At 47.8% G+C, this 23862-nt stretch overlaps 1 protein-coding gene and 2 pseudogenes across 1 annotated transcript; 2 read left to right on the forward strand and 1 right to left on the reverse strand.

Annotated features, from left to right (window-relative positions):
• Positions 1-448: 448 nt before the first annotated feature.
• Positions 449-6164, forward strand: LOC124659543 (UDP-glucuronate:xylan alpha-glucuronosyltransferase 1-like). Its single transcript, XM_047197404.1, has 5 exons — positions 449-561; positions 1053-1220; positions 3185-3385; positions 3508-4145; positions 4688-6164. The coding sequence occupies exons 2-5, from the start codon at positions 1180-1182 to the stop codon at positions 5713-5715; spliced, it is 1908 nt and encodes a 635-aa protein (XP_047053360.1). The 5' UTR covers positions 449-561; positions 1053-1179; the 3' UTR covers positions 5716-6164.
• Positions 6165-11336: 5172 nt separating this feature from the next.
• On the forward strand, positions 11337-13173 carry LOC124661509 (annotated as a pseudogene).
• Positions 13174-13706: 533 nt separating this feature from the next.
• Positions 13707-18728, reverse strand: LOC124661511 (annotated as a pseudogene).
• Between the last annotated feature and the right edge of the window lie 5134 nt (positions 18729-23862).

Below are 23862 nucleotides of genomic sequence, written 5' to 3' on the forward strand. Positions count from 1 at the left end.
ATCTGCGGCTGATAAAAAGGTAGCATGTTTTTAACTACTCCTACCATGTTTCCGTACACATCTTTGGTACACATTTATTCCCATAATAATCTCTAACCCGAGGAGTATATCTGTAGATCGTTTTAGCCGGCTTCCTTTTTTTCCTACACGTCACGATTATCTCCTCTTTTATAGGCGGCCTAACAATTCTGCCCTAATCAACCCGGGTCCCTCCCTCCCCGGAAGATTTGGCCCTTGCCGTGCACGACGGAGCGTACCCGAGGAACGGCAAAAGACTGCGTTTTTCGGGATAAATTGCCGCGCTCGCGTCTCCCCGTTTTCATCTTGCTTAACCCGCTCTCGCTTACCACTTTTCTGCGCTAAGCTTCCTCTAGTAACATTTTTCCATTCTCTCTCTCTATAAAACTCTGCCGCTGCTTCCCCTCTTCTGTGAGAGCTTTGCAGAGAGGCAGCCGGAGCCACACAAACAAAGCCACCGCCCGCCACCGACTAGCGGTTCTTCCTGCCGTTCTTGTTCTTGCCATTGCTGCAGCCGCGTCCTCCTCCACCGCTGCGCTCCGGGTACGCGGCCTTCCTCCCCTGTCACATCCATGGGTTCCCCTTCTTGTGCCGCCCGTTCTTGGCTTGCTTCGTCTCTGGCTGGATGCGGTTTTCCTGCGGGTGGTGCTTGATCTGTTCTTGTTCATCGGGGTTCGTTCCCCGGTGGCCGTGCGCCGGCGCCATTTGCTCGATTTGGACTCTGGGTTCTTGCTCGCTCTCCGAGCAACAGATTTGCTCTTTTCCCTTTACTTTTTCTTCTACTTTTATTTCCATGGTGCTTGATTTGGAGGTGCCAGATTTGGTTTGCGACTTTATTTTTCATTGCTCTCCGATTTTTACTGATTTTTCCAGTCTCATTTTCTCCCCCTTTGCACTGTTCATCCCCCACAACTGTTCACATGCTTGGCTGCCCATCTGTGTATCCCCTTCTTGTGTGGCATTGGGGGCGTTTCTTTGCCTGGATGAACCTCAAGCTCACACGAATCATCCCTTGCTCCGTGCTCTGATTTCAGATGAGAAGCAGCGCAACCGGGGCGGCGACAGTGCGGTGGGCCTGAGGCTGGACGCTGGAGAGGCAGACAGCTAGCTAGCCCAGGAAGAGCCTTGAGGCAGAACTGACAGCGAAGGAGAGCCGCCCTCATGGGTTCGCTGGAGGCGCGGTACCGGCCGGCCGGAGCAGCGTAAGATCTCCTCCCTCCCCAAACACCATCTCGATCCAAACAAAAAACTACTCTTTTCTTTTTCTATGCGCTGTGCAGTACTTGCTTTTAAGCTGGTTGTGCTTGAGGAGATGCCGCTCGCGTGCTAATCCATCTGCAGATGTGCCCTTTGTCATGTGCCGCCATGTGCTAATTAAGCTATCTTCTGTGGCGTTGGTGGAGGAGGGTGGCGGTGGCGTGATGCTGCCATATCATGATATATAATCTTGTGCCCTCTGTACCGCCTTGTGCCCTGCACAAGATGCCGTTCTTTCCTTTTGGCAGCCGTTCGTTCATCATATGCCCCTCCTTAACTTCCCTGATCTTCTAGGTGGTGTGGTTGTTGGTTGATGTGCCTTTATGGTATATATCCACCTATCCATCCATATGCTACCACTTCCGGTTTCAGATGCAGCAAAGATATGATCTCCCTTGCTTTGGTTTGATGATAATTGTGTTGGAACTACTCTGAATTCGTTAGGTTTATTTACCTATCTCAGTATCTCTTCTTACTGATCCGGGCTGGCTTTACAATTCCAGGGACGGTTTTGATCCCATATTTAGCTACCCTGTAACAATTCCGGTAAACTGGTTTTGCTGTTATGGTGGGACCAGGTGTCGGTGGTCATGTGTTTCTCACTGCAAAATTTGTTTGACCCCAAAGATCTCTCCTTGTAACTAAAATGCTATTAATTCCATCCTGAGGTATTAGCTCCATGTGCAGTCCGCAGTGGGCACTACCACCAGGCTTGGCACGTTGAGTAGCAGGACAGCCCGCCCCAGTAGAGTTTCTTCGTGCCTGTGTGACCCAGGAGTGACAAATGGGGATCATAGCGTGTAGGAAATGGCCAGGTTTTGCTGCGTTTGACTCTTCCGTGCGCGGCGAACGGAGGGAATTCAGCAAATCTTGTCGTCCGGGGTCAGTCTTCTTGATGTTGATGGCATTACCACTAGTACACCGTATTCGTTTCTACGCCCGGGATTATGCAGCTTTTCTTTGCGTGGATTAAGGCATTGAAATTGCTAAGCGTGCTCTCGATTTGAGACCAAGAAACATGGGGGGTTAGGTACCGAGAATCTTTGTGGTTAGTGGTGCTTTCCTTTACTAAAAGATGGGATTACTAAAGCAGGGGTCCGGAGGTATAGCGGAGTTGCGCTGATTTTCATTTTCTTCATCTTTTTTAATTCTCGGTGCGGAGAAACGTGCGGCACTTTTGTCACCCTTAGCCTTTTCTCTTCAATTGGCAATTAGCTTTAGTCTGTGATCACTTTCCAATATGAGACACTGTATTTGCTCCTTTTCAAAAGATGCGCGAGTACTTTAGTTTTAGTGTTGCAAGGCTGGTTCTCTTAACCTTCTGAGCATAAGCCTAATGCAAACTCCAAGAAAAGCAAAACATCATCACCTAGGAAACTACTATCTAAGCTATCCTTGTACTGGTAAGCAATGGGAGAAAGAAAAGGAAGGAACCAGGGCATGCTAGCTTCTAGCCTTTCTTTGTTGTCATCTTGGTACAAAGGTTGTTCTGAAAGGGACATTGGCAAACAAGTTGAGATACTTCTATTTCAGATAAATATATATTAGTAATATAACCTGCTTATTTTTGGAAATCATACTTATTTCTTCAGGAGTTATTCTAGATTTCCTTTTTGAAGTCTTAGACATAGTTTTCCTTTCGGCTTACCTACATTTAGCTTCCAGTGTCTGATGATTGTCTAGCATCTACAAAAGTTAAAAGGGAAAATAAATCATCTTCCTGCATAACAAAATGAAAGCTAAGAAACATAACTCTACTGCTTTCATGGGAGTAGCAACAAAGATTATTTATAGCACATAATAAGACTCGTTTTAGCTTCATTCTGAATTTCTCTTTAGAAGAATTAGTACTTTGATGTTCCAGCATTGAGATGTTGTCTCAGACTGTTCTCCTCTATTGCTTCTTCAGTGATGACACAGCTAAAAGAAGGACCCAGAAAAGCAAAAGTTTCAAAGAGGTTGAAAAGTTTGATGTATTTGTCCTAGAGAAAAGCTCCGGCTGCAAGTTCAGATCCTTACAACTTCTGCTCTTCGCTATCATGTCTGCTGCATTTCTGACACTCCTATATACTCCATCTGTGTATGAGCATCAGTTACAGTCCAACTCTCGGTGAGTATTCATACCAAGAAACCTTAACATGACTTTACAGTGTTCTCTTTTAGGCCTAGCTGGCATTTTACTCCGTATGCTGCATATTACCCTGGAACTGACCATTCTTATATGCTTTTCAGTTTTGTCAATGTTGGATGGATATGGGATAAGACTATCCCTGATCCGCGGTATGTATCTTCTATGGATGTCCAGTGGGAGGATGTGTATAAAACTATCGAAAATCTGAATGGTGGTGAGCTGAAGCTCAAGGTCGGACTCTTAAATTTTAACAGCACTGAGTTCGGTTCTTGGACACAGTTGCTCCCAGAAAGCGAGTTCTCGATCATAAGGCTGGAACATGCTAAGGAAAGCATTACCTGGCAGACTCTCTATCCTGAATGGATTGATGAGGAGGAAGAAACAGATATTCCATCTTGTCCGTCGCTTCCAGAGCCTAATTTTCCAAGAGGCACACACTTTGATATTATTGCTGTGAAGCTTCCCTGTACCCGAGTTGGGGGTTGGTCAAGAGATGTTGCTCGGTTGCATTTGCAGTTGTCAGCGGCAAAATTGGCCGTGACTGCAGCAAGAGGCAATCGTGGGGTACATGTGATGTTTGTGACTGATTGCTTCCCTCTTCCGAACCTCTTCACGTGCAAGAATCTGAAGAAACATGAAGGCAATGCTTGGCTATACAAGCCTGACTTGAAGGCATTAAAGGAGAAGCTTAGACTCCCTATTGGATCCTGTGAGCTTGCTGTTCCACTCAAAGCAAAATGTAAGTTGACTGCCGGTTCCAATAGCTTTCCATCTGAATGAAAATTCTTTCCATTTAGTTGTTTGTCTGAAGCTTTCTAGTTTAAACACAATTTTACGAGCATGTCTCACCTAAGGGACTCATGGGGCAGTTGAAACATATATAAATCCCTCCGCATCATCATAGACAAGCATGGCGATCTTTTTTAGCATAATGTGCTTTCAGTCGAAGCAAAATTTGAGTTGATTTCTGTCTGCATTTCTCAATAGCTTTGCGCATAAATATACTAAGTACCCCCATTATCCAGAGCGCAATGTTTACCATCTGCTTGATTGTCTGAAGTTTTTCTTATTTGAATTCCCACAATGCTTCCAAGATTTTAGCATCCAAGAGTTTTATGGCAGTTACACATGTATATCAATCTCCTCGCTCTTTATCATAGACACACATCCAAGCCAACCTTTTGTTGCAAAATTATCAAATTGTACTTCTATATCTTTTAGTGGTTGTCCCTGGATGACTTTGAAATTTCTGATAAATGACACCAATCCTTTGTTTTACAGCAAGGCTTTACTCGGTAGACAGACGCAGAGAAGCATACGCTACCATACTGCATTCAGCAAGTGAGTATGTCTGCGGTGCAATCGCAGCAGCTCAGAGCATTCGTCAAGCAGGATCAACAAGGGACTTTGTTATCCTTGTCGATTCCACCATAAGTGACCACCACCGGAAGGGCCTGGAAGCTGCAGGGTGGAAGGTCAGAATCATCGAGAGGATCCGGAACCCAAAGGCTGAGCGTGATGCTTACAACGAGTGGAACTACAGCAAGTTCCGGCTCTGGCAGCTCACTGATTATGACAAGATCATATTCATAGACGCCGATCTCCTCATCCTGAGAAACATTGATTTCCTGTTTGCGATGCCAGAGATCACTGCAACCGGCAACAATGCAACACTCTTCAACTCCGGCGTCATGGTTATCGAGCCTTCAAACTGCACGTTCCAGCTGCTGATGAACCACATCAACGAGATCACATCCTACAACGGCGGCGACCAGGGTTACCTGAACGAGATATTCACGTGGTGGCACCGGATCCCGAAGCACATGAACTTCCTGAAGCATTTCTGGGAGGGTGATGAAGACGTGGTGAAGGCGAAGAAGACGCAGCTGTTCGGCGCCGACCCACCGATCCTATACGTGCTTCACTACCTGGGCCGCAAGCCGTGGCTGTGCTTCCGGGACTATGACTGCAACTGGAACGTCCCGATACTGCGGGAGTTTGCCAGCGACGTCGCGCACACCCGGTGGTGGAAGGTGCACGACAAGATGCCCAAGAAGCTGCAGAGCTACTGCCTGCTGAGGTCGAGGCTGAAGGCCGGGCTGGAGTGGGAGCGGCGGCAGGCCGAGAAGGCCAACTTCATCGACGGGCACTTTAAGCGGAACATCACCGACAAGAGGCTCAAGATCTGCTTCGAGAAGTTCTGCTTCTGGGAGAGCATGCTGTGGCATTGGGGTGAGGCCCCCAACTCGACAAAGAAAGCCTCGACGACTAAGGCGCTGCCTAGTACCGCGAAGCTGTCGAGCTCGTGAGATGTGTAGATATCGTCCGAACCCCCGAGAAATTAGTATACCAGATACAGACTCCTCCCAAGCTCCATACATACATAGCAGCAGCTTGTAAAGGTAGCTATGCTCTCTCTCTTAGGCCGTTCCCCAACCACTACACCTTGTGTTTGCCGTCATGCCTTATCGCAGCGCGCACTCGCTGCTGCTGTTCCCCGGCGGCTAACGATTTTTTGGTTTGTGGCTAATAATTCGTCAGTATAGGTGGATTTCCTGGGCAAGAGAACTGTTTGGTCGAGTTACTTGGATTGGCTATTGTGATGTCACAGTAGCTTAGTATGATGTATGTTGTATGGTGGTTGAACTGTTCCGGGCGGTGGTGATCTTCTGGGGTGATGCAACCAACATTAGATTGCTGACCAGCAGACCACCGCTGCTGCTTTGTTTCGGTATGGAATATGATGATGCCGATTCGCTATCTTTGTTGCTGTAATGAAATTGGATTGGTTGAACTACTCGGCAGGCAATTCACACTATTGGGCAGTTGAGCATGTATAGAAAGTAGTTAGATTGATCATCCGGATTTGTTTGCTTGCTGTGCTTATCTGTCCCAGCATGGAAGATGCACGGCGTGTGTGGGCATATGTAATGTACGTACAGGTACAGCGCTACCAAACAACGCAGCAAGCATTGAATTGCCGCGCTGCTTGGTGCAGATGGAGAACACATGGGAGCATGGAGATCAGAGCTGGGTGAGTGACCTGCCATCTGCCAAAGTGCCAATGAGGAGGAACATGAACACATCATTGCAAGGATCCAATTATTTCGTCGTGCCCCGTTGGGCTGGGTTACTTCCAGCTGGGGTCTTTCAGATTCAGTGGCCGCTGAGTGAGTGAGCGAGCGTGCTCGCTTTTCCGACAGCAAACACCATCTAGAAAAGTACAAGCAGGATTAGGCTGTACAAAGCACTGGGGCCTGTTTGATATTAAAAAAATGCACAAGAAATTTGTAGGATTAAATCCTATAGAAAAAAATCTACAAAGGATTTTTCTCTAAGAAAATCTTTGCATAGATTTCATAGGAAATCTAATATCCACCCAAACTCTCTTTTAGAATTCTTTGCTTTTTATATGAATTACATATAAATTTATATAGGATAGGAGTAGACACAACATTACATTCGTTTATTTTTCTCATTCCAACATTTTGTATCCAACAAATAAGAAAATCCCTTAGTGCATCTTCAGCGGAGGCCCACAAATGGTCAGAGTATGTGAGTTGTTGTCTGCGGGGACTAAGGGTGAGGCCCACAAACGGACCACGTGGTCGACTATGTTCGTTTGATCCCCATTTTCCACCCAAATTTTGGTTGGATTTGCTATAGCCGCAGGCGTCCAAGCATGTCCTCACTTCTTTTGCAAGACCCGCTCGTTAGCAACCGAGGGAGTGAAACAGACGTGGATCCACGCAGCTCGCTAACCGTCTTGTCCTTAATGGAGACATATAGCTTTGGAGGCCCCATCCCCCGCTCTCAGTCAACTGTCTCGGAAGCTTCTCCGGTCCAAACCCTAGTCTAGACCTTCGAAGCTCCTGGTCGTGGCAAAGGGAGACCGCTGGTTTCGCCTCGGTCGCAATCACCACTAGGCGGGCGGCTCAGGCTCCAGCAGCAGCCGCCGTTTCTTCCGTCCTCCTCCGCCCAGGTCACCTCGACCACTTCTTGTGCCACGCTGTGAGCGACGCGTCTACATCGAGTTTGACGTGGCGTCGATCCTTGTGGCCCACTTGTACTCCCTTGTGGAAGGTGACGTCGACTACTAGGCGCAAGCGGCGCCGCTCCACATGCCGCCGATGAAGGAGGTTCCACCGGAGCTGGAAGAGGAGGCATGAGTGGGGTACACATTCCCAACCCCGCATGTTGGGCAACATGAATGGTCGCAGTAGCATGACACCGACGCGCGGTACGTGGACCTGCTGCCCTGGCTGCCGAAGGACGACCACAACTACAAACCAATGGAGGCTGCCGCGCCGCCGCTGATGAAGGAGGAGTCCATCGCGCACGCCATTGAGCTCTCCAAGCATGAGGAGCATGTGAAGTGGGTTGGCCTCCATAGGGCCATCCAACTGTCTCAGCCGCCGCGACACCGTCTGTTCCACAATAGCTGCCTCCCCTCCTCTGGCTACAAATGTGTGGCCACCTCCGCAGTTTTCCATCGACCCTGGCATAGAGGACTAGACCTGCCGGCAGCACCGCCCTGAATTATCTCTATGTTTCTGTTTATTTTGTAAGAAATGTGAACTTTTGAGATTCAGTTATGTAAATTATGTTTGCGGGAGCTAGTGTTGGATGCACTTGCAGTCCTAAAATGATACTCTTTTCGATCTATATTACTTGATCTTAAAATAGATATATCTACAACTAAAATGTGTCTACGTCTCTTAGTCTGTCCACGCTGCAAAGGAAATTTATTTTGGTGTTTAAAATGGAGATGCTCGGAGCAGCAAGATTTGCAACAAAAGTGAGCAAGTGGCTAGGTTTCTTCCCGGATCTACCACAGTGCTTTTGTTGGAGAAAAGCATCGAGATCTGAGAACACCTATCCCTACATCATTGTACTAGACTACAGGTGGTAGCACCGCCGATGTACGGACACACACTGGTGGTTCTGGGCCAGCGTGTGTCGTCCGGCGGAATAGAAAACTGGGTTTGGGACGTACGCAGAGGCGAGGTACGTACACGTGGTATCGTCGGCGTAGTCGTATCGCGGTGTCCGTTGTACTGGCTTTGGGCGGCAGTAGAGCGGTGCGGCCATCGAGTGTGTGTATGTGTGGCCGTCTTCCCGGCAGCTTTGCTAGAGAGACCGCATGGCACTCCGGCTCGGTATCCTAGGCTGAGCCAGCCAGACCACAGCACACAGGAGCGACGCGCGTCCGTGCACCACTACGCCGTACGTGTGTCAGCTCGCTGCCGACCTTTGAGAGCTTTGACCGGCGGAAGAAACAAGGGTTGGAGCGAGGAGAGAAAGGACGCTGCTTGCCTCCTTGGTCGGCGCGGCTTCTACAGGAGAGCGCGTCGCCGCGCTGTGGCCGCGTCACCCTGCGTGCCGCCGTGTCGGCGCCGACGCGGAGGGGCTTGCTTGCTTCCACCCACGGCGCAGAGGCGGCGCTGGGGGTATGCCCCTGTATTCCATGGAATACCAATGATTTGGCCCAAAAAATTTCTATGTACATGTAATATACGTGGCTGGCTGGTCTAGAGATTTAGAGTCCAGGGCAAGCCCAGTTTTGTGTCAGCCTAGCCCACCCCACGTCCACGATCAATCACGATCAGTTGACCGCTAGCTGAACCGTCGCTCCGCTCCTGGCTCCTTCCGGTTCAATCGACGAAACTAGACAGAGAGGCACGGGCGGCGGGCGGCGGCACACCTTGACAGACATCCAGCAGAGAGCAGACCAGATCGATCGAAGCTGCGGCACCCAGTAGCACGCGACGAAGCTGCGGCACCCAGCACAGCAGGGGACGGCGACCGGACTGTTGTACAGGTAATTTCCCCTAATTTGATATTCTTCATGTTTTGTAGATGATAGTACCCTAACCCTTATTTCCTAGATATATTTTAATTTCCCCTCAATTTCCTGTGTTTCTTCGTAACGTAGATGAAGAAAAAGGGTACTGCTAGCAGCAGTAGTAGATTTGCATTATGGGAAAAGGCTTTAAAAGCAAAAAAAGACAGATGAACTATGTGAAGAATAAGCAAAGGAACAAGATGGGTGATGAGTACTTGAACAATTGTATGGTTACATTTATTGAGAGAGAGTTCTTCAATCAAGTTAGGGACGAGGATATCATCAATCTTTTCCAACAAGGCGATCGCAAAGTTATTTTGTAATTTGATCAATTCTTCAAGCAAGAGGTAATGCCTCAATGCTGAATTTTTATTGTACCTATTTGTACTTCGTATGGAATTAAGGTGTCATGGCTTTTCCTTATTGATTGTTACTTGAATGAATTTTTTGTTATCATATACAGTAGTCCTCTGATATATACTACTGCTACCAATTGTTATAGTTTACGTATTGCATTTAGAATTTTTTTGCAATGAATACCCAGGCTCCAATTCCTGGAGCCGCCACTGCCACGGCGGCGGCAAGTTTGAACAGCAGCCGTTGGTGGCGGCGCACAGCGGCTGGTACGGTTGCGACGCGAGCGCTTTTTCAGATCGAAGCGGTATGTCGCCAAAGACGGCTGGTTCGCGGCGACGATGACACGGGCGTACGAAAACGGAACCTGCTTCGCGTTGGGCCGGGGATCTCTACTGGGTGCTCTCTTGATGACAAACGGGCTGGGGAAATGAAAAAGCCTGTTGGTAGAAATCGCTACTCCAGCAGAACCTGCAAACTGCGCGGGGCTATAATTTTTTTTGGGCGCGGGCCGATTTACGGCCTATGGGCGCCAGGTTGGGGGCGGTGAGGTCGAGAGGAGAGAGTAGGTACCTGAGAGGGGGACGCGTCGGCGGCGTGGTCTTGGAGCGTCGAGGGAGCTTCGGCGGCGACGTGGTCTTGGAGCGGCGACCAACGTCGTCTTCCTCCCTCTCGCCCGCGTCGCCCTCTCGCCGCCACGCAGAAACACGAGGGGGAGGGGGGCTCGCGTTTTCCTTCCACCCCAGCCCGACGGGTTTCGGCCGGTTTCGTCAGGCCTAAATGGGTCGAAACCGCCCTCCCGAACAGCCCAGGAGCATTTTGAGGTGTTTTCATCGAGGCCGAAAAAAATACCCCAAAACCGGCCTAAACACCGCTAAAAACACTGGCACCGAATTGGACCTCACCGGCACCCGGAACCGCACCTACATGGACGCCGTCCGATCATACCTCAGTACGTGTTGTACCCCCTGCTCGCGAGCACCCCGCCTCCCCCTGTTCGGTTAATTAACTCAACGGCAATGACCAAAAAAATTCTCAGGTCTTACGGTGGCGCTGTAGGACGAAAAAAAATCTAAGGTAGGGCGAACTTTGAACGATGCAAATACGAAAATAGTCCTAAGAACATTAGTAATATCTCAATACAATAAAAACAAAAACATATTTGATTATAAGTATAACCTAAAAAACATGACAATAATGCTAACTCAACGACAAAGCTTTACATCTTAAAAAATATAATGTAATTCAAACGATCAAGACGTTTGATTATCCCTCGTTCCATGCGTAACTCGATTTTGATTACTTTTGTTGCTAGAAAATTCCACGGGTAAACCCTATGTCATCTTAATGGAGTAATAACGTATTACGTGTCTTTCAAATATCTAAAATTCTTCAATTCTACAAGTATGTATAATGAATAACTCGAGCTTATCTTGTATATACTAGGGTACATTCAATGTTAAATCTCTGTAATACAAGCAATATTATTCACATTGAACCTAGAATATGAGTTTATATTTGGAGGTAAAAATTGTCTGTTTTTGATCTGTAATCGATTTTACGCAGTGTTTACTGAAACATGCATAACTTTCTCATCCAGAATCCGTTTTCGATGTATGATCACTCAAAATTTTCAGAAAAAACACGCACATCTAAATATATTCACCAAAAATAAGGTAGGGCAGCTGCCCTACCTTGCCCTACTGGGAGCTTCGCCCCTGGGTACTATAGAGGTGTTCATGTGCGGAATCGCCCAGTACGTGAACCTGTGGGGCACCATGGTCGGCTACACCATCACCGCAACCATCAGCATGGTGTGAGTAACAGCAAAAAAGTTCAATCCAGTTCCTCACGAATCAAGCTTTTGTGACAAGGTACCATTCAGGACCATGCTGAATTCTGTTTTCTGTGCTCTGTCTTGTGAAGTGTGATCAGGAGGTCAGATTGCGTTCACCATAGTCCAGGTGGTGCTGTCCCAGTTCCCGGCCTGGAGCACATCACGTGGCTGTCGGATGTGGCCGCGGTCATGTCGTTCGCCTACTCGTTCATCGCACTTGCGCTATCGGTGGCGGAGTGGGTGTCTCACGGTGGCCACCCCAGTGGCAGGATTCAGGGCGCTGCTGCGGTGTCGTCCAGCAAGAAGATGTGGGACGTGCTTCTTGACGTGCTTCTTGCCCTGGGGAACATTGCCTTTGCCTACACGTTCGAACTGATGGAAATAGATTAGGCAGTGTATTTATATTTAACACTCCCCCTCACGTCTAGCCTATTTTAATCCTTAGCGTGGGTTCGGTGCGGTCCGCAGAATCTTTTCTCTTTTGTTTTTAAAACTGCGTGAGCAGGGTCTTGAACTTGAGACCTCTTGGCTCTAATACAATGAAAGATTGCTGCACTAGCCAATTGAACCAAAAGTCCGAACTGATGGAAATAGACTAGGCAGTGTATTTATATTTAACAATGATGATTCAGACGCTCTAATTTCAGTAGTGATACGTTTGTTCAGAACTCTAATGTTTCAGTAATGATACGATGATGATGATTCTGACGCTCTAACTTCTCATTACTTGTTTTGGTTGCAAGATACATTGAAGTCACCGCCATCTGAGCACAAGACTATGAAGAAGGCAGCAATGTATGGAATTGGAGCCACCACCGTGTTCTATATCTCTGTTGGCTGCGCTGGATATGCCGCATTTGGTTCAGATGCTCCTGACAACATCCTGAAGGCCTCCGGATTAGGGCCCTTCTGGCTCGTCGACATTGCCAACATGTGCCTCATCCTCCACCTCAGCTAGAAATTCAGAACAGCATTTACCAAACATCTGACGAGCTGAGCTGCATGAAGTGAAACCTTGCAGATCTACTGTTAGCAGCTTGAGCTAAATTCTTTCCTCAATGCAGGTTTATGCACAGTCCATATTTGCTACAGCGGAGAGGTGGATTGTCTCCCGGTGGCCAGACACCAAGTTCATCAGCAGCATATACACCATCAGCATCCAGCTCATGCAACGAGGCTCGGTGACCGTCGCTCCTTACAAGCTTGTCTTGCGGACCGTCATAGTTGTCGCAACAACTGTGGTGGCGATGATGATACCGTACTTCAACGCGGTGCTAGGGCTCCTCGGTGCGTTCAGCTTCTAGCCGCTGACCGTGTACTTCCCCGTCAGCATGCACATTTCCCAGGGGAAGATCACCAAGGGGGCGAAGTGGTATCTCCTGCAAGGTTTGAGCATGACCTGCCTGATGATCTCAGTGGCAGTGGGTATAGGCTCTGTGACTGACATTGTGGATAGCCTGAAGGCCTCTGCTCCATTCAAAACTGTCAGCTAGAGCATGTACTAGTCTTGTGTAGAATAGCGGTTGAATATCTGTACTGTATCATTTTTCTCTGATGTCCACGTACCGGAAGCCGATCAGTTCCACAAAGACTTGGGAGTTTCTTATAGTTAGATCGTCTATAATGACCCATTGGGTTGTTTCTAGTCCTCTCTGAATAAACTCTGAAGAATGACTAACATGAAACAGAAAAGAGTGTTATTGAATGATCAGCACAATTCTGTCAGAATTATACAATGGCATGTTCCTCTTTGGCAAAAAATGTGAGCTCATTCAGAGTGTCAAGACTGCTAACTTTCATGACCTTTCACTGCAGTTCATTACATCATATCATAATGATGCTCATAAAATTAAATTGGAAACTGCAAGGTACAGGACTGAGTTTATACAGAAACTGCATGGCACATGACCTATATGGACAAGCTATGAGAGCTACTACACCTTCAAATTATGCTAACAGTGTATACTGGCTTCATGCTCACTAGTAAGACATTCTAAGGTCCTAATTGGCTGCTCCGGGGTGTAGGTCCTTGTCTTGTTGATGGTGGCATCTTACAAAGAAAAGGTTACCTGCCCCTACTTATTATTCTTGTTCTTTGCCCTCCATGTTACCGTAGTAGTGACAATGTCGATAAGCATTTCCACACTTATCGCCCAGAAGGCACTTGAATAGTGCACACAATGGCATTGTTCGAGATCTTTTATCATGTCTTCTGATACATAGTAGCTAACTTTTGGAACAAGAACATCTGAAGTATTTTTTTCCACCAAAATGCGATGATACCCAGGACACAATATCCAGTTCAATGTTAAACTGCTGGTCTGTCTGAGCTACGCCCAGTAAACAACTCTAGCAATACAACACAAGGCTGTTAACACTGCTCTTCTCTGTTGCCCTGCATTTCAGATATAAGCTGATGTAAGACTCAAATCTTCAGACTTGTATCTTTAATATATATGCATCTGACAACTATATAATTTTCATAAATACGCACAAGACATCCGGGAGTTACTGCATAAAGCGTAATGCTGATGCATCACTCGCCAAGTTTATCAATCAAATATGTATATGAATAGGTCAACTTTAATACTAATTGATACCAAAAATGTGTAAGAAAATTATATACCCAAAAGGCAAACTGCATCCATTAACAGAAACTGATATCTACTCGCAAAAAAAAAAAAACAGAAACTGATATCAAGTGACAAATACTACTCTATATAAACCATACTGTTTTAATAATCCAAATTCAGTAATTAGTTCATCTTTCATTTGGCACTGTTATTTACCAGGACAGGTTAAGATGAATGCTAGATTAGCTGACTAGCCCTGACAAAATATATACATTACTCATACACAGGACTAACTGTTAAGTCATTACGACATTATTAACTACAAATATGTAAAGATAAATCAATGTAAGTGACAATGTCTAGAACTTACAAGGAGCTATGCAACCCTAGGAACTGGCAAAGCAGCTGATGTAATGACTTCTGGGGGATGGAAGGACTCGACAACCCACTTTGAGACACTGTCATCACCACTCTCGGTGTCTTGCTTTCAGTTGAAAACCTCAAGCCTGTTATTTTCATATCTCAGACATGCCAGTGAAGATAGGAGAACAACCAAAGCTGACACCATGATCAGCACAGCAAAAAGCCGTCTCCGTGAGAAGTTATGATGGTTGCCGGTCCATTGGCAAGAAGGTTAACTGGTGACCGATTGCCGCCAACCTTAAGTGTCGTTGACACAAAGGTCAGAATTTTCAGAAAATGCATCATCTCCAGCTACTATCAAGAACTGTGGAGAGATTGGTCCAGACAAATTGTTGTGAGAGAAATCAACATAACTTAGCTTCAAGCACTGCAGTCCTCCAGGGATTTCACCAGAGATCATGTTATGAGATAGGTTGAGTAAATTCAGCACCAAAAGGGAGCCAAGTGTGTCTGCAATTTTGCCGGACAGAGAATTCTCTGCAAGATTAAGGTCAATTAGGCTGTTGCAGAGACCAAGTTCTGCTGGTATTGACTCTTCCAGTGCATTGTGCTCCAAATTCAGGTATGAAAGTTGCTTCAGATTACCAATCTGTGCAGAGATTTGGCCAGAGAATATGTTGTTGGAAGCATCTAGCTTCTGCAGCTGAGAGAGATTTCCCAACTCAATTGGAAGTTTACTAGATAAGTTGTTGTTCTGAACAAGCAACTGAGATTGGCTGAAATGCCTATATCAGAAGATATACCTCCAACAAATCCATTGTCAGAAACATCAATTATCACAGCATTAGGCAATCCCCACATACCATGAGGAATGCTCCCACTGAACTGATTTTGACTTACTCTAAACCTCTCTACTGTCTTGCAAGAAGTGTAAGAGCTGGGGAATTCACCTGAGAAGTTGTTGCTCAAAGCCAGCAAGAACTGCAGATTGTTGTTTTGGCACATAAACCTTGGAAACTCACCAGAAAAATAGTGCTCTGATATGTCAATTGCATAGAGTGATGAGAACCGGCCAAGGTTGGCAGGGAACTTTCCTGAGAACTGATTTCCATAGGTTGAAAATGACTCAAGAAACTGCAAGTCCCCAAGTACTTCAGGGAGCTCACCATGAAAGTTGTTCCTGTATATATGGAAGACCTTAAGCTTCTTCAGTCTAACGATTTCCTTGGGCAGTACACCACTAAGTTGATTCTGAGACACATCAAATTCAGATAACAACGTCAGCTGTGCAAGCTCAGGAGGAATTTCACGAGTCAGGTTGTTCTGGTAGAGCTCAATCTTCCACAGGTTGCACAAGTTGGATATTGCCTTCGGGAACACACCGGTCATTTGATTGCGTGAGAAGTCCAGAGTCCCAAGTGAGTCCAAGTCAAAGACTGAAGCTGGTATCTCTCCTCTAAGAGCATCTCCACTCGTCTCCACGACGAGGCCCCCGAGCGACGTTTTTCCCATCCGGACGGCGAAATTCGGCCCAGTCGCGCCCCCGGTTCCTCGTTTTCGTCCGGATTTGGCCCTTCATCCATCCGGCGAGCCCACGCCATCCCCGGTCCCCCGGGGCGCGCTCGGGGACTCCGGACGAAAGCATTTGGCGCGAAATGTCGTGTGGACCCTCGTAGTCGGCGACAGGAAAGCCAAATCCTGTCGATTTCCCTCCAATTTGCTTGCATATCCCCAAACTCTCCCACCGAATTTGTCCATTCTCCTCCTCGTCTTCCAGTTCCAGTTCCCGTCCTCGTCTTCTTGTCCACCACCATTCTCCTCCTCGTCTTCTCGTCCACCACCATGCCGCCGAAGGCGAGGAAGCCGCGGGCTAAGAAGGAGCGGCCGCCGGGTTTGTCGAACGCAGAGTGGGCGGCGGACGAGATCCGGCGCCAGGTCGAAACAAGCGGCAGGGTGGAGAGGGAGAAAAAAGCCGCCGCCAAGAGGGCGGCGGCCCAGGACGAACAAGCGAGGAAGATCAGCATGGCCATGAGCATGGGCCATGCTCACGGCGGCGGCGGCGCCATGTTCCCCGGCCAATGGCCGACGCAAGGTACAAGCAGTTCCCCGTCGACTTTCTCCCCTTCGATCTACTCGCCGTCGCCGCCTGCCATGTTCCAAGAGGGCGCCTACGTCCAACCGTCCAGGTTCACGCCATCGGCGCCCGAGCTCGACGTCGGCAGCGGGAACCAGTACGAGGGCACCTCGCCGGCCCTGCGACGAGGGCCGCTCCCGTTCGGTGCGATGGCGGCGCCGAACGATGAGGAGATCCACGAGATGATCACCTCCGGCTCCATGGCCGCCGCTGCGAGCCCGGGGTTCTTCACGCAAGAGGAGGCGAGGGCGACGGCAGCTGTCGCGGCGCGCAACGAGTATGTGGAGGATGTGGCCAACGGAAGCCAAGCCATCGAAGAAGAAGACGAAGAAGAAGAACAGCCAACTAAAGCCGCCGCCAACCTGTCGAAGGGAAAGAAGAAGAGGAAGAAGGACTCGCCGCCTGCCGAACCGCGTATCAAATGGATGCCAAAGGAAGAGGAGTGCCTCGCAAACTCGTCGATCCCTACTTCAGCAAGACGAACATGAACCGGGGAGACAAGGCAATGGCCACCCATTGGGGGATCATACAGACGGCGTGCAGCAAATGGCACGACATACAGGAGGAGATCGAAGAACGGCCGATGAGCGGACTTGGAGCAAAAGGTATGCTCCGTCGACCCTGCATCACCGAGGTTAGCTGTGCACCGTGTAGATCGTCGTGAGCTGACCCGTATCGCCGTACTCTTTTTCCCCAGCTGCGCCGTGCTTTGTACATGTACATGGACGACACCGGCATGCAGTTCAAGTTCCTGAACGTCTACGCCCGCATCGAGAAGTGCGGGAAGGGGGCAGAAACCCGCAAGAACCTCTCGAAGAGCAAGACCGAGCAGTACAACCCCGACGCTCCGGCGGCTGGCTCGGCGGATGGGCGCCCGGAACTCGGCCAGAAGAAGCTCAAAGAGCTCAAAAAGACGGGCAATCCCGCCGACGGGCTGCAGGCGTCGTTCGACAAGTGCTGGGCCGACGCGAGGACGCACGCCGCCGGGAGGGACGACAAGTTCGACGGCAGGTGGCGGGAGATGCTCGCCAACCAAGGCGTCCGGATCGCCCTGCTGAAGACGACGGCGGCGGTGAAGAAGAGGAACACTGACTTGGCGTTTCTGATGGGCGGGAACACGGATCTGATGGACGAGGAGACGAGGATTTGGTACCAGGGCCACCGCAGCGACATCCTCCGACCCACTCCGGCCAGTTCTTCGTCGTCTCCGCCGGCTGCTACCTTGTCTTCCTCACCGTCTACGTCGTCGACTGCCGCTGCTTCGACGTCGACTGCCGCTGCTTCGACGTTGACTGCCGCCGCTTCGACCACGGCGTGTGAGGAAACTGGTCCGTCGGATACCGCCGTGCCAGCCGGGACTGCCGATGAGCCTGTTTCCGTGTAAGTTCCCTCCTATCGCCGATCTGTGGCTGATCCTTTTGCTGATCCTTTTGCCGATCAACTGGCCGTATTTGTAGCGCGGGACGATGGTTTGTTTGAATTTAAACTATGTTCGCCGAACTCCGGGTGGACTACTGGAAATACGGTACTCCCCACGACTTTATTTCGTCCAATCCGGCGGTTGTTTCGTCCGGATTTCGTCGTGGGCAGGCCAAACGAGTGGAGATGCTCTAAGGTTGCATTGCCCCAAAAATATCCATGTCAGATTCTTCAGGAGTCCAATGCTTTCAGGAACATAATCTTTATCGAAATTGTTCTCTCCTAGGCCTAGTTCAGTTAAGCCTGATAGTTTGCTGATCCATATAGGGATGGCACCAGAAAAACTATTTGTTGATAAATCAAGAACTTTTAGTTTGACCAACGATGAAAGATCGGGCAATTGGCCTGCTAAACTGTTCACTGACAAATTAAGAACTTGCAAATTTGTGCAGTTAGTCAGTGTACCAGGAATAATGCCTGTGAGGGAATTTGCACTGAGGTCCAAAGTATTTAATTGGCGGAGAATAGAAAATGATGGTGATATTGTGCCTGATAGTGAGGCATTTGAGAGTGATACTCCAGTGACCTCACCAGAAATTTTATCACACGTTACGCCGTAAAATTCACACGCCGGGTGAGATTGATCCCAGTTGATTAGGTAATTTTGTGGATCATGTAGATGACTTTTGACATCCAGGAGTGCATCTCTTTCCAGAGGTAAGGATGTGGATATACCAACATTGGCCAATAGGAGAAAGCACCAGAAATATATCTGAAACTGTGAGGTCGACATACTGCGTACCTGAAAATAAGGGCACCTAAAATTAGTTTGGGCACACTGGATCTGATGAAAATATAAATACCAAGATATTTCCACAAAAGTGGACAATGATTAAATTTCAGAAACGAATGTCACTGTGAAGTTGACTTCCACCACAGTCATCTTTGATTATAGCTGATGGAAATTGAAGTATGAAAAAGGCTCGAAGACAAATCATTGTACGGAACCCTACTACTGAATAATCATTGGGACCAAGCTATAAAAGAGATAGTTCTTGCTGGCCCAGGCTCCTAACAAGTATCACAGCCTTCTCGTTCTAACCAGGACAAGTTTGCGACTACTACAATGAAATTATCCTACTAGTCTACCGTATGTCCTTCCCAAAAGAAATGGGTGGTGCTGATGGTTTTGATGTACCTCAAGATAAGAAGGTTCGGTATTTCTACTTCGTCAGAAGCAGAGATGATGTACTCTCTCAAGATCAAGTTCCTTTCTAAGTTGGTAAGCACCGCAGACTTATACAAAAACCCAAGCAGATATTTTAGCGGGTACATGTAATATACCGAAATCTTGTCCCAGCCTCTCGGATAACTAGGATAGGATCTTGTTTGTGTTCATACTTCATGTCAGAATTTGACTCTTTCAGCAAGTGGGCTCACGGAACGATTCCACAAATTCTTGGAGCGGAACAAATATCCTCATTATCCTTGTCCCTAGCTCGCATATATGGCAATGGCCTCCGTTCAAAAAACGAAAAATAGCATATATGGCCCGTTGTCTAGTATTGCGTCACATGATGGTGAAATGCAAGTTCTTGCGCATGCAGTTCAAAAACAGAGGACCACTCATCACTGCCGACCACATAAGACCGAAGGGTGCAGGGTTCTGGATGAGACTCGATTACATGATCTGCAAATGGGTTCTGCTACATTAAGTTCCACGCTTTCTGCATGACTGCATGCATCCTCTTGGCATATAGCTAACCTATGTTTTGTGCAGTACTGATGAACACAAATACGTCGCTGTCATGTTAGCCATCCGAGGTTGGACCCATGACCCTGTCTGCACTGGCGGAGATAGGGGGGGACCAGCAGGGGCCCTGGCCCCCCCTAAGATTTTGTATTTACGCCTAGATCCCTGCCTCTCTATGCCAAAATACAGCTAGATGCTACAGATTTTTTCGCTCCGGCCCCCCTAATAGATGTTTTTTCCACTTTGGCCCCCCTGATTCAGTTTTCCTGCCTCCACCATTGCCTGTCTGTCCGCTTTGTCGACGTGCGCCCGAGACGGCGCTGCATCTCTGTAAAGACTGCCCCTTTTCCGTCGCCATCTGGAACATGGCCAAATCCTGGGATAATGATGACTCCGCCGACTCCAGATCCTCCTTCATCTCCATTTCAGATTGGTGGGACGACATGCTTACCGGAAAGCCTCGCAAAGAGCAAAGACGTATCAGCGGGCGTTTACTCTATGTTATGTGGAACGTCTGGAAGGAAAGGAACCGTCGTATCTTCACCGGCCTTCGGCTCACATACCCGGAGGTTGCGGATCTTGCTAGGGAAGACATTGCACAGCGTGAGCGCGCCTTTACCATCTTCGGGCCAGCCATCCTGCCCGAACCAGATTAGTTTTTTTGCCTTTTTGGTGGGTTTTTGCTATGTTACCACCTTAATCTAAACATACGCCTCCCTGTACAGTTTTGGTTCGTTTTTTCCCCTTGCTTAATGAAGAGGCAGTGCTCCTGCCGGTTGCTCCAAAAAAAAATACGTCGCTGTCAGTTACATGAACCATACGTATGGAAAGCTGATTCCCCTGCCTAATGTCCCTACCAGCAACATTTCTCTATTGTATTGGTCAGAATAGGTACTCTACCCAATTAACAATATGTTATGTGGGTGTGGCTAGTAGCTACCACTACCCAAGAAAAACAAATAACACTACCCAAGAAGTACATGATATGAATATGCATCAAGCATGCATGTTGAGGTTAGGAAATTGCTGAAGCTCAATCGTAGTAATCCCTACATCGATTTTTTCTGCTACTTCTCATATATATAGTACAAGTGAGATGACATTACTGCAAAACTTAACCGGCGATCAAACGGAGAAATGTAAGTGCATAGATAGGCAACCAGGGCAGGGGAGGGAATTGAGAAACGCACCAGGCAGGTCAGCAGAACTCCTGGCCTCTGGCTAAGCAAAGTAGCAGCAGAGGAGCAGAGAGCAGAAGAGAGAGCAGCTAAGTAGTGGAGCGAGAGAGGTGGAGCAGAAGAGAGGAAGACGGCAAGCGGCCACGCAGGCAGGAGGTGCGCGCGCCTCTCGCTCTAGTTTGCGTCTGGCGGAAATGCTCTGAATCCTGGCGCCGTCTGATGCGTCCGTATATATAGTGGTGGCGGTTCATTGCGTCTCGGGATTCGCACGCCCGTGCGTGCGTGAGCGCGTGATGGAGAAAGGATTTTCGACGACACGGAGACAAAAACTTGACGTGGGCCGTCCCGTCCAGTGCCCCGGCGAGCTAGCCGGAATCTTCCATCCTGTGGATGAATTATCGCGCGAGGCTGCCGCTCCATCGGTGGTGGTGGTGGACGCTGCCGCCCACTGGGACGAAAGCGACGCCCGCGTCGCCCTGAGACTCCCCCGCCGGTCTCCGGCCCGGCCGTCGTGCCCGTGCGCCGACGTGCCGCGCCACGGTGCCGGCCACGTCGATGGAGGATCGCAAAGACGCTGAGTCATCGGTACTAGAATTCCGACAAGAGTACCGCCGGTGCTTCTCTCCGATCCGGACTGCTGCCCTCGTGCATGCCCGAAGATGATGGAGATCATGTCCGTGCTTTGGAGATGAAGATCAAAGGCGCAAAGATAAAAGGGCTATATCATATCACATATGAACTGCATGTGATGTTAATCCTTTTATGCATCTTATTTTGCTTAGATCGCGACGGTAGCATTATAAGATGATCCCTCACTAAAATATCAAGATAATAAAGTGTTCATCCTTAGTAGCACCGTTGCCAAGACTTGTCGTTTCGAAGCATCTCGTGATGATCGGGTGTGATAGAATCAACAAGTGCATACAACGGGTGCAAGCCAGCTTTGCACATGCGGATACTAAGGTGGCCTTGACGAGCCTAGCATGTACAGACATGGTCTCGGAACACGTGATACCGAAAGGTAGAGCATGAATCATATGATTGATATGATGAACACTTCGAGTGTTCGCCATTGAAATTACATCTTGTCTCGTGATGATCGGACTTAGGTGTGGTGGATTTGGTTCGTGTGATCACTAAGACAATGCGAGGGATTGTTTTGAGTGGGAGTTCACCTAGATTTTTAATTATGCTGAATTAAAATTTGAACTCAATTTATAATAAACTTAGTCTAAACTATTGCAAATATATGTTGTAGAGATGGCGTCTCCAATCAATTTTAACCAGTTCCTAGAGAAAGAAAAGCTTAAGAGCAACGGTAGCAACTTCACCGACTGGTTCCGTCATGTGAGGATCTTCCTCTCTGGCGGAAATCCGCAATATGTGCTTGATGCACCGCTAGGTGACCCTCCTGCAAACCGAAACCGATGAAGTAAAAAATGTTTACGCGACTCGGAAAGCTCGGTACTCTCAAGTTCGGTGTGCCATCCTGTGCAGCTCTGGAAGCCGATCTTCAAAAACGTTTTGAGCACCACGATCCTCATGAGTTGGTCAATGAGCTGAAAGCTATATTTGAAACTCATGCGGCCGTGGAATGCTATGAAGCATCGAAACACTTCTTCAGCTGCATGATGGAAGAAGGCAGCTCCGTTAGTGAGCACATGCTCGCCATGACCGGGCATGCGAAGAAACTCAGTGACTTGGGAATAGTGATTCCTAACAGACCGGGGATTAATCGTGTCCTTCAATCACTCGCCACCAAGTTACAAGAACTTTGTGATGAACTACAATATGCGGAACATGAACAAAGAGTTACCCGAACTCTTTGGCATGCTAAAAGTTGCTGAGATTGAGATCAAGAAAGAGCACCAAGTGTTGATGGTCAACAAGACCACCGGTTTCAAGAAACAGGGCAAGTCTAAGGGAAAATTCAAGAAGGGTGGCAAGAAAGCCGCCACGCCTCCTATGAAACCTAAGAACGTCCCTAAGCCCGATGCTCGAGTGCTATTACCGCAAGGAAAAGGGACACCTGGAAGCGTAATTGCTCCAAGTATCCGGCTGATCCGAAGAGCGGCCTTGTCAAGAAGAAGAAAGAAGGTATATCCGATATACATGTTATAGATGTTTATCTCATCGGTTCTCGTACTAGTACCTGGGTATTTGATATTGGTTTGGTTGCTCATATTTGTAACTCGAAACAGGAACTAAAGAATAAACGAAGACTATTGAAGGATGAAGTGACGATGCGCGTTGGAAACGGATCCAAAGTCGATGTGATCGCTGTCGGCACACTTCCTCTACATCTACCTTCGGGATTAGTTTTAAGCCTAAATAATTGTTATTTTGTACCCGTGTTAAGCATTAACATTATATCTGGATCTTGTTTAATGCAAGACGGTTATTCATTCAAGTCTGAGAATAAAGGTTGTTCTATTTTTATGAACAATATCTTTTATGGTCGAGCACCTGAAAAAATGGCTTATTTCTGTTAGATCTCGATAGTAGTGATACACATATACATAACATTGATGCTAAGCGAATTAAATTAAATGATAATTCTACTTATATGTGGCACTGTCGTCTTGGTCATATTGGAGTGAAACACATGAAGAAACACCATACTGATGGATTACTTGAATCACTTGACTTTGAGTCACTTGATAGATGCGAAGCATGTCTGATGGAAAAAATGACTAAGACTCCATTTTCTGGTATGATGGAGCGAGCTACTGACTTATTGGAAATCATACATACCGATGTGTGCGGACCAATGAGTGTAGCATCGCGCGGTGGTTATCGTTATGTTCTAACCTTCACAGATGATCCGAGTAGATATGGGTATATCTATTTCATGAAACATAAATCCGAAACTTTCGAGAAGTTTAAGGAATTCCAAAGTGAAGTAGAAAATCAACGTAACAAGAAGATTAAATTTCTACGATCTGATCGCGGAGGTGAATATCTGAGTTATGAGTTTGGCATGCATTTAAAGAAATGCGG

The sequence above is a fragment of the Lolium rigidum genome, chromosome 6 (assembly GCF_022539505.1).
Source record: "Lolium rigidum isolate FL_2022 chromosome 6, APGP_CSIRO_Lrig_0.1, whole genome shotgun sequence".
Classification (NCBI taxonomy): Eukaryota; Viridiplantae; Streptophyta; class Magnoliopsida; order Poales; family Poaceae; genus Lolium; species Lolium rigidum.

Coding starts and splice junctions, on each gene's coding strand:
- LOC124659543 (XM_047197404.1), top strand. CDS start 1,180: ATGGGTTCGCTGGAGGCGCGGTACCGGCCGGCCGGAGCAGC. Junction 1,221..3,184: donor TACCGGCCGGCCGGAGCAGC/GTAAGATCTCCT, acceptor TTGCTTCTTCAG/TGATGACACAGCTAAAAGAA. Junction 3,386..3,507: donor CAGTTACAGTCCAACTCTCG/GTGAGTATTCAT, acceptor TATGCTTTTCAG/TTTTGTCAATGTTGGATGGA.